This window comes from Quercus lobata, chromosome 2 (assembly GCF_001633185.2).
Source record: "Quercus lobata isolate SW786 chromosome 2, ValleyOak3.0 Primary Assembly, whole genome shotgun sequence".
NCBI classification, from domain to species: Eukaryota; Viridiplantae; Streptophyta; class Magnoliopsida; order Fagales; family Fagaceae; genus Quercus; species Quercus lobata.
The window spans coordinates 93,641,959-93,651,918 of NC_044905.1; the positions used below are offsets into that span (position 1 = coordinate 93,641,959).

General features: G+C 41.5%; 1 protein-coding gene across 1 annotated transcript; it reads right to left on the reverse strand.

Annotated features, from left to right (window-relative positions):
- Positions 1 to 5,188: 5,188 nt before the first annotated feature.
- On the reverse strand, positions 5,189 to 7,038 carry LOC115973864. The gene is made up of 2 exons (XM_031094102.1): positions 5,308 to 7,038; positions 5,189 to 5,197 (listed from the first exon to the last, which is right to left on the reverse strand). Exons 1-2 carry the CDS (start codon positions 7,036 to 7,038, stop codon positions 5,189 to 5,191), a joined length of 1,740 nt encoding a protein of 579 aa, XP_030949962.1.
- Positions 7,039 to 9,960: the final 2,922 nt, after the last annotated feature.

Here is a 9,960-nt window from a genome sequence, read left to right on the forward strand (position 1 = left end):
CTTTCTTCCCTTTTTCCTCTCTCTCTCTCTCTCTCTCTCTCTCTCCATTGTGGGAATAAAAAATATTATTTGATTTTTAGCAACTTCCTACAATAAGAGCATTAGCATTGGTGGTATCAAATTACCAAATTGCTATTTTTAACAGCCAAAATAACAAAAATGATGCAGCAACTAAAAATTTTACCATTTGAGCTACAGTGAACTGCCATCTATGGCAATGTATTGTAGCTCGAAGCCATACTAAAATATTAATATTTTATTTCATCATCAATTAAAAATTATTTTCTCTTACCCTGAAAAATCTTTTTCCTATTTCCTCTTCAGCCTTCTCTCTATGTTCATGTCAACTCCTCTTCTCTTCTCCCTTCATTTTTTTTTTTCTCTCTTCATTTGAGCTCCTCTTCTCTCCTCCCTAACCCTGAAAAATCTTGTGATGTATTTTTTTTTTTTTTTAATTAGATTTGTAGTGGGCTATGTGTGTTTGTGGTGGTTGGTTGAAGGTGTTTATGGTGTGGGTAGTGGGTTACGGCGATTTTGTGATTGTTTGTAGTAGTTGTTGGGGTGAGTTTGTGGTGGTGGGTGTGGTGGATCTCAGTGGGTCAATCTTACAGTGGGTTGATCTTGCAGTGATGGGTTGTGATCATGGTGGCTAGGCAATGGGTATTATTTGGTGATGGCTATGGCTGGGTAGTGATGTGGAGGTGTGGGTGTTAGTGGGTTTGTTAAGTTGAAAAGAAAGAATGAGAGTTTGTTCACTTTGTTGGTTGATCTTGGTTTGGAGAAGAGAAAGAGATAGAGAAGAAGAGAGAGAGAGAGAATAAAAAATAATAAAGAAACAATAAAGAAGGAATATTTAAATGAAGTGGTAAAAAATAAATAAAACTAATGATGTTGATTGTATTGTAAAGTGAGGTGTTAAAATAAAAAAATAAAAAATCTTTTTGAGCTACTAAATGCTAAATTTTTTGGCATCACCAATGTTGATGCTCTAAGTTGGTCAATACCAACTTACTGTAGCAAGTTGGTATAATTTTTCACATATGACAACCCAAATTTTGTATGTTTTTAAGGGTTTGGAAGAGAAACAGGAGAGATAGGATAAGGAGAAGGTGATTAGGGTCGGTCACTAAAAGGGGCTTCTCGGCTGTGAGCTATCCTTCTCAGATAGATACATTTTGAGCAAGCTAACACTCTATTGCTACCATGAACCATCAATCATGGTCCAATCCGCTTCTAGGATCTCCCATTGTGGCCTATACCCAAGAAAACATACAAATTAGTTGGGGAGTTGAGCTTAGGCCCAAGCAACCCAAGGTTAACTAGTTAGGACCCCTCACGATTCTAGTAAGAGAATATAAGATAAACTAGTAATTCATTTACCATTTTTTTTTTTTTTGATGGGGAAATATGAAACTTCATTCATTTGAAATTGAGTTACAACAGAGAGAAACAGAGAGGACATAACAAGCACAGCAGAGACTTACAAGCCACATTCCTCTAAGATTACATGCCTCACAAAACTTGGACACATACCCTTCCAAATCCGGGAGACACCAGAGGAGCTGGCAGCTCTTGCTAAATCATGGGCTGCTCTGTTGCCACTCCTTTTCAAATGCTGAAAAGAGCACCAGGTGAAGGAGGAGGAGACATCTTTGATGTTCTGAATAATGTGCCCCTGATCATTACCGGTATCACAGCCAGAAATACCTTGAATAACTGAGAGTGCATCAGACTCCACAAGGACATGGGAGATTCCCAAAACTGAAGCAAACAGCACCCCTTCTTGCAGCGCCAAAGCTTTAGTGGTTTCTGCAGAGAAAGGCGCCTGTAGGACTTTGCTTGACGCTGCAATGAGAGAGCCCATACAGTCGCGAATCACCACACCAATACAAGAAGGTCTATCATCATCAAAAGTAGCGCCGTCAACATTAACCTTGTAGAAACCCGAGGGAGGGGCTTGCCAAACCGATGGGGCAGGAGGCGGAGAAAAAACAGGGAGGGTGCAAGCAGCTTTGTACTCGCTCAGTGTTCTATTTGCCGTCTCCCAAACCTGCCCTGGAGGAGTGCCAGAGTCATCAAAAATAGCTTGATTGCGGTTCCACCAGATGGACCAAGCCACTGCAAAGAAAAGTTCCAGGTCATTTGGGGAATCTTTATCAATAAAGTCTAGAACAATGTCCACAGGATCTCTGGCTGAGTGAAGAACATCGACTGGACAATTGTGCCAATATGTCCAGGTTAGCTTAGCATGATCACAAAGGAAGAGAGCATGGGCAGTGGATTCAATAGCCATGTCGCAAAGAGGGCAGAAACTTGAACAATGAATACCCCTGTGACTTAGATTGAACATAGTGGGAAGGCCATTGACACAAAAACGCCAAGCAAAAATTTTGAGTTTTTGAGGAACTTTTTGACTCCAAATCCTTTTCCACAGCAGCGTTTTTGAATTTGATGAGGAACACTCCCCAACCTCATTTGAGTCCACAAGGGCAGAAGCAATGTGGTATGCGCTTTTGACAGTAAAGACCCCCCGCTTATTGCCAATCCAAATAAGGTTGTCCTCGGGGAGATTATAATTAAGGGGAATTTTTAAAATCTTGCTAGCATCATAGGGCAAAAACATGGACTTGACCAAATCTACTTTCCACCATTTGGTATCATTATCAATAAGGGAAGATACCATAGGATAGTCGTCAAAATCAGTTTGGGGCGTAATCACTTTGAAAGAGGAGGGCGTTGGCAGCCACTTATCCTCCCAAATATGAATTCGACGGCCATTACCCACCCTCCATCTAGTGCCACTCTTAATCACCTCAAGACTATTATGAATACTTCGCCAAGCGTAAGAGGGGTTGCTTCCTTTTTTGGAGTTGAGGACTTCATCATGGGGAAAATATTTGGCTTTAAATATCTGAGCCATCAAAGTGTTTGGGTTGGTGAGGATTCTCCAACCTTGCTTAGCCAACATGGCAAGGTTGAAAGCTTGGATGTTTCTAAAACCCATACCGCCATGGAACTTTGATTTACACATCTTCTTCCAACTAACCCATGATATTTTGTTCTCATCACCCCTTTGCCCCCACCAGAAATTCCTCATTAAATTTTCAAGGTCTTTGCAAAGTGTCTTAGGGAGTTGGAAGCAACTCATTGTGTACGTGGGCACTGCTTGGGCAACCGCCTTGATAAGGATCTCTCTCCCCCCAATTGAAAGGAGCTTTCCCTTCCAACCAGCCATCTTTTTCGCCACCCTTTCCTTAACTTCCGCAAACACCAAAGTCTTAGATTTGCCAATGATGGAGGGGAGCCCCAAGTATTTATAGTGCCTGGAGTCTTGCATTGGTCCAAGGATATTTAAAATGCATTCCTTTCTCTCTTGCGGGGTGTTTGGGCTGAAAAAGACGGAAGACTTGTCGGTATTGGTTTTTTGCCCCGAGGCCGCTTCATAGCAGCTGAGGATGTCAACAAGATGTTGACATTCTTGGACCGATGCTTTGCAAAAAAAGAGGCTATCATCGACGAAGAAGAGGTGAGTAAGGGAAGGGCAGCCCCTGCCGATAGCAATTCCATTTATTTGCTTGTCCCGGGTAGCTTTGTGAAAGAGAGCGGAGAGGCCTTCAGCACAAAGAAGAAAGAGGTAGGGGGAAAGGGGATCCCTCTGCCTTATGCCTCTTGTGGGGGTAATGTTTCCACAAGCCTCACCATTGATAATAACTGAATAGGACACAGAAGAGATGCAATTCATAATCAGGTCCACCCATTTTTTAGCAAAGCCCATCTTAATCATAACCTCATAAATAAAGTTCCATTCTACTCTATCAAAAGCTTTACTCATATCTAGCTTAATAGACATGTAACTTTCCTTCCCCTCATTCTTGTGGTTTAAATAATGCATAAATTCAAAGGCTATTAAGATATTATCCGAAATAAGACGACCCGGAATGAAAGCACTTTGATTTTCAGTGATGATACTTGGGAGTATTAGTTTGAGTCTATTAGCAAGAACTTTTGATATGAGTTTGTATGTAGTGTTGCATAGGCTAATTGGGCGGAAGTCTGCCATTTTTGAGGGCTGGTTGGATTTTGGGATAAGGGCAATATTAGTCTTATTAATTTCAGATATAGGCATATTTGAGTTCAAGACATTTAAAACCATGTTTGTGATATTTAACCCTACAATGTCCCAATATTTATGGAAAAAGATTGCAGACATACCATCCGGTCCAGGAGCTTTGGTTGGGTGGAGCTGCTTGAGTGCAATGGTGACTTCATCTCTTGTAAAGGCCTTGGTGAGCTCAGCATTCATATCCTCCGTAACACATCTAGATAATGCATGGGTGACTTCATTAATTCCACTTGGAGAGGAGGTGGAATAAATCTTCTCAAAATATGATATTGCAGCAGCAGTGATGCTGTCCTTATTCTCACACCAAACACCGTCATCATTCCAAAGCCCCAAAATGGTGTTTTTTTTTCCTTCTTTCCGAGGCGTGGGCGTGAAAAAACTGTGTTTCGGTCCCCTTCCTTGTACCAATGAGTTTTGCTACGCTGTCTCCAAATGATCTCTTCACTATCCAACAAATCATTAATTTCTCTTCTAAGCTGGTTGACTTCAGCCCCCTTATTGCCTCTGTCATCAATGGAAAGAGACGAGAGGGCTCTTTTCTTTTCTTGGATTTTCTTTGTAATATTTCCCACTACATTCTGGTTCCAAGTTGAAAGAGCAGCAGCACATCTTTGGAGGTTGGAAGCAATCCCATCCGGCGTGATGGCAAGGGTGCCGGAGTTCCAGGCAGCATCAATGACTTCTCTGCAATCATCTCTTTTAGTCCACATCGCCTCAAAATGGAACCTACGATTGCGCTTATTAACCGGGCGGGAGGGGTCTGTGGTGATAAGAATACAATGGTCTGATGTTGATTCAACCAGATGATGCACAATTGGATCCTTGAAATGATTAAGCCACTCAGAGTTAGCAAAGGCTCTGTCCAAACGGAGCAAAATTCTGCTACTCCCCTCCTTCATATTGCACCAGGTAAAATCAGGGCCACAAAACCCCAAATCCTTAAATCCACATAAATTCACAACTTGCTGGAATTTGTCCATTTGGCATTGGGAACGAAGAGAACCACCTGCTTTTTCAGTCATTGAAAGAATTTCATTGAAGTCACCACAGCAAAACCAGGGAAAATTAAACTGACTATTAAGAAAAGAAAGGAGTTTCCAGGAATCTTCCCTAAGATGAGTCTTAGGATGCCCGTAAAACCCAGTGAACCTCCACAAAAAACCATTGCTAGATTTTGTAATAACCGCATCAATGTGATAGTCTGAATAGCTCTTAATTTCCAGAACAGTGTCACTGGACCAGAGCAGAGCAAGGCCACCCCTACGTCCCCTACTAGGAACAATAAGTCCATTTGAAAAACCCAGCTTGTACTTAACTTTCTCCATACGCCTGCTAATCAATTTTGTCTCCGAGAGGAAGACGAGTTTGGGATTCCAGCGCCGCAAATAATCACGGAGCGCAAAAACTGTCCGGGGGTTCCCAATTCCCCGGCAGTTCCAACATAGGGAATTCATTGCTCCCGGCTGCTCAACAGTCATCGCCGATCTCTCAATGTTATTTTGTGCTTCAGTTTGACATGACTCATGTTGTTTCTTTTGGGGCTTGTTTACGTTCTCTGCTAGAAACTCACACGTTGCTGCTCTTTTGGAACCTGAGAGCCTAATTGGACTTTGGTCATTAAGATTAGTGTTTTGAGTTCCCCCTCCTTGGGCTCTAGCAATCCTTTTAATGTTTCTTCTTTTTGGGCTTAAAGAAATGTTGCTGGACTCACTAATAGGTGTGGGGCTATTAATGGGCTTCTTTGAATTTGAAGAGGTGCTGGTGGGCTCACTTGCATGGGAGGAATTGTTAATGGGTTTCTTTGGGCTGGTTGGTTTATGGGCCTCTAATGCATGCTTATAACAGCCCACAGCAGAAGGCATTGCTTCTGTTTCCTTTCCTGCCTCTACCGGCATTTGGGAGTCACCTGAAAGCTTTTCTAGAGAGGGTGCAGGGCTCAAGGAACGTACCGTGTTGTCGCTTCTCTGTTTTTCCGCTGACAGTGTGTCTAACGTGTAGCCTTGGTCCTGGTTCATGTTATTGGAGCTCGTGTGATTTGACTGGGCTGATGAGAGCCCCATCTTCTCTGATCCCATGCTCGCCGGACTAGTGTTCACTGGAAAAAACCGATTACCAAGGTCCTCCTCCATTCGTTCTTCATGCCCACTACTACTCGCAGCTTTTTGTTTTTCCAAACCTCCCCTGGCCCCATTGTTTGCACGGAGCCGATCCCCATATTGTCTACTGCATTCAGACTTGTCTTGAGAACTAGAGCAGTGCTTTTCATCATGACCCAATATTCCACAAAGAAAGCAGAAGTTTGGGAGCCTTTCATATTTGAAAGTGACCCAATGTTTGTCTCCTTCCATGTTTACAATGTTTCCACCCCTTCGAAGAGGCTTGTCAATGGGGATGTCCACTCGTATTCGCAAAAATTTTACTTGTTCCGACAACCAAGAACGTCTATCTAATTCAATATATTTGCCCAGCTTGCTGCCAAGATCCTTTCCAACTTCCTCTGTCATACTTTCAAATGGAAGACCCCAAACTTGGATCCAGAGAGGAGAGTGAGTGAAAGAGATGTTTGTTACTGATAAACCTTTCCTCCATCTGCAAAGGAGCAGGAGGTTATTGTCGAAATTCCAGGGACCATTTCTCTCAACCCATTCTAGTTGATAACTTGAGCTAAATTTGAACTGAAAAATATTTTTTCCTACATCAACGATCCGTAAATCCGAACCCATCTTCCAAACTGGTCTAAGAGTTGATTTAAAAGCTCTCATGTTTTGGTTTCTGTTAGCTAGAAGCCGGCCAAACAGACTCAGCTCGCACTCTTCCAAGAGGTTTGAGCTGCTAGCGGTTGATATGGAGATTTCTTCTTCTTCCTCTTTAGTAAGTTGGAGATGCTGCAATCCATCAATAACTACTTGTTCCATCTCAATGGCTGCGAAATATCAAGCCCCAAGGGCTACTAGAGACCCAGGCTGGACCCGTATCAGATGAGGGAGTGAGAGACTCGTGCTAGAGCGAGAGAGAGGAGCTCCTACTGAGGGAGAGCTTGCTTGTTCTATCTGCTTGACTTTACGGATTGAGAGTTAATTCATTTACCATATTGTTTCATAATACAATGAACATACTAATTATTTTTGCTAAGTTTAAATCTTTGAAATCATCTATTGCTTCTAAATACAATAAACAAATTAATTATTGTTGTGAAGTGAACTTTAATTATTATTGCTCATAATTCTTTTATTTGTTACTTTATTTATCTTTACTTTTTATAATTATTTTATTTAACAATTCAACTCAATTATTGTTCTTTGTAATTATATTAAGTGTGTGTTTGGGTCTTGATTATAAGCTAGCTTATTACTTCTTCTTTTTTCCTACTATTCATAAGTCCCATGTGAGTTCATACCTATTTTATATTTTCAGCAAAAAGTTAAATAAACTACTTCCAAACGAACACTAAGAAATTTTTTGTTATGTTAACATTTGCTTGTATCTTCACCCAATCACTCTCAGCCTATCTCATGCCCCCAATCTCCACTCAACAAATAACAAATTAAAAGCATATTCAGATTCAGCAAGTAATTTTTATTTTCAAGATTGTAAATCAAATTGGTTTGTTGTTGGACTTTTTTCTTTATTTAAAATGATAAGATATTGATAAGAGGATCATATTCAAGGTTATTTTAGTTGTGCCTAAAAAAAATTACAGTATGAGTGTTCAAATTTTTATTTTAGAAGGGTCAATAAAAATAAAAGTATTATATATAATTTTTTTTTTTGGCCAAGGGTTCAAATGATACTTCTGAACTATGTCCAGCGCTGCCCCTGTACACGAGTCCTCTCTCACAATAACAAGTCTCACCTACCAGCTGTGAGAGAGAGATGACTCATATAGAGAAGACTCATTTCCTCTCTCAAAACTAGCAAGTCCCACCAGCTGTGGGACCTACCAGTTGTGGGAGAGCGAACTCATATAATTATACAGTGAGAGAGAAAATCATTTCCCACAGGTTTTCCCACAAGTTTGTCATTGAACGACTTCCCTCTCCACAATTGATAGGTCCCACGAGGAAAATCATATCCCATAGGTCCCAATTGGAAGCTATTGGGCCAAAAGCTTTGTACCATGGGTCCCATAGCGGTTTTTGGGTGCTAGGGGACCCATGGCACCCCTAGCACGGACCCATGGCACCCCTAGCACCATAGGTCCCATAGCGGTTTTTGGGTGCTAGGGGTGCCACCGCTATGGGACCCATGGCACCCCTAGCACCCCATGGCACCCCACCCAAAGCACCCAAAGCACCCATAGCACCCCACCCAAAAGCAAATGGGACCCATGGCACCCCTAGCACCCCATGGCACCCGTAGCACCAAATTGGTCAAATGAGACCCATGGCAGCCCTGGCACCCGTAGCACCCCATGGCACCCCTAGCACCCAAAAGCTTTTGGGCACCCCTAGCAATTTGGTGTTTCCCAAAAGCACCCAAAAGCTTGGTGCTTTTGGGAAACACCAAATTGCTTTTGGGAGCTTTTGGGTGCTTTTGGAAAACACCAAATCACCAAAAGCTTTTGGGTGCTTTTGGAAAACACCAAATTGCTTTTGGGAGCTTTTGGGTGCTTTTGGGAAAACCAGAGGGATAATTTTCATCGTGGGACCTATGTAGGGAGGGAAGTCGCTCAATGACAAACTTGTGGGAAAAGAGGCAAAGACAACAATCAGCACTTCTATATATAATAACTACTAACTAGTAAACACACAAGCCTACAACAACACACAACACAACCCAAAATAGCTCCCTCCTGACTCCTTTTGAGCACCCTAAGCTAGCATAACATGGCTCCTCTCCCTTCCACTCCATCGTCCTCTTTGTCCTCTCCCCCGAACGGGTAACAATAGCTGAATATATCTTTTAAAAAACATTTCTTTTCAAATTTTGTTTTTGTTGCTTCCAGTATTGATATAATTAATTAGTTTCCTCTTGTTACTGCAGGGAAGAAATGCCGTTGCTTGTGGACGCTAAACTTGCTGCTCAAGTACTGAGCTTGATCATCCTCATCATTGCTCTCATCCTTGCACTACGCAAGTTTACCACTAACAACGCAGGAAGTGGTACCCAAACGCTTCCTGGCGGCGACAGCGTCACCATCAGCAGCGGCCAAGACAATATCCAACTCGCAGAAGTGAACGTCTCCCCTGCCTGATGAGCACCGCAATATACTATATTGCCATGTAGGCTTCATCGTTACATCTTGTTTTAGAGAAAATCACCATCATGCTTTAAGTTGGTTAGTTAATTAGTTTGAATTACGTGAAATAAACTGTCTGTACGAGGCTTGCAGTTTGCCGCTTGTTCTGTATTATTTTCATATTTTGTTCATTTCCTTTTCTTTCTTTCTTTTTTGGTTTAATTCTGCTATGCTTTGTAATATGCTCCGTTAGATTGATTAATGAAAAGGTGATTTTACTCCAAAGCTTCCTGGTTGTGTATATTTCTCATTGTTTTTGTACAAGTCATGCACCGGGTTTACTCTAAAACTTGCTTCTTTTGGTTTTTTGGTGCAGAAAGACGTGCTGAGGTTTATGATACTGAATTCCTTCTTAATTCATTTTTTATTAATTAGATCTTTTTTTCCTTTAACAAAAAGTGTGGATTTGTTTAACCAAAAAAAAAGGTGTGGATTTGGGCTTTTTCTTTCTGTTGACCGTTTGGGAAGTTTTCATGCCGGAAATTGATTTGGCCCTCCAAATCCTTAACTTCCATTTTGGGCTCTCAAAAAATCAAAATAAAGATATAGATTTGGATGGATCTATATGAAAGCCCCAAATCAACATGAGAAGGAGAGT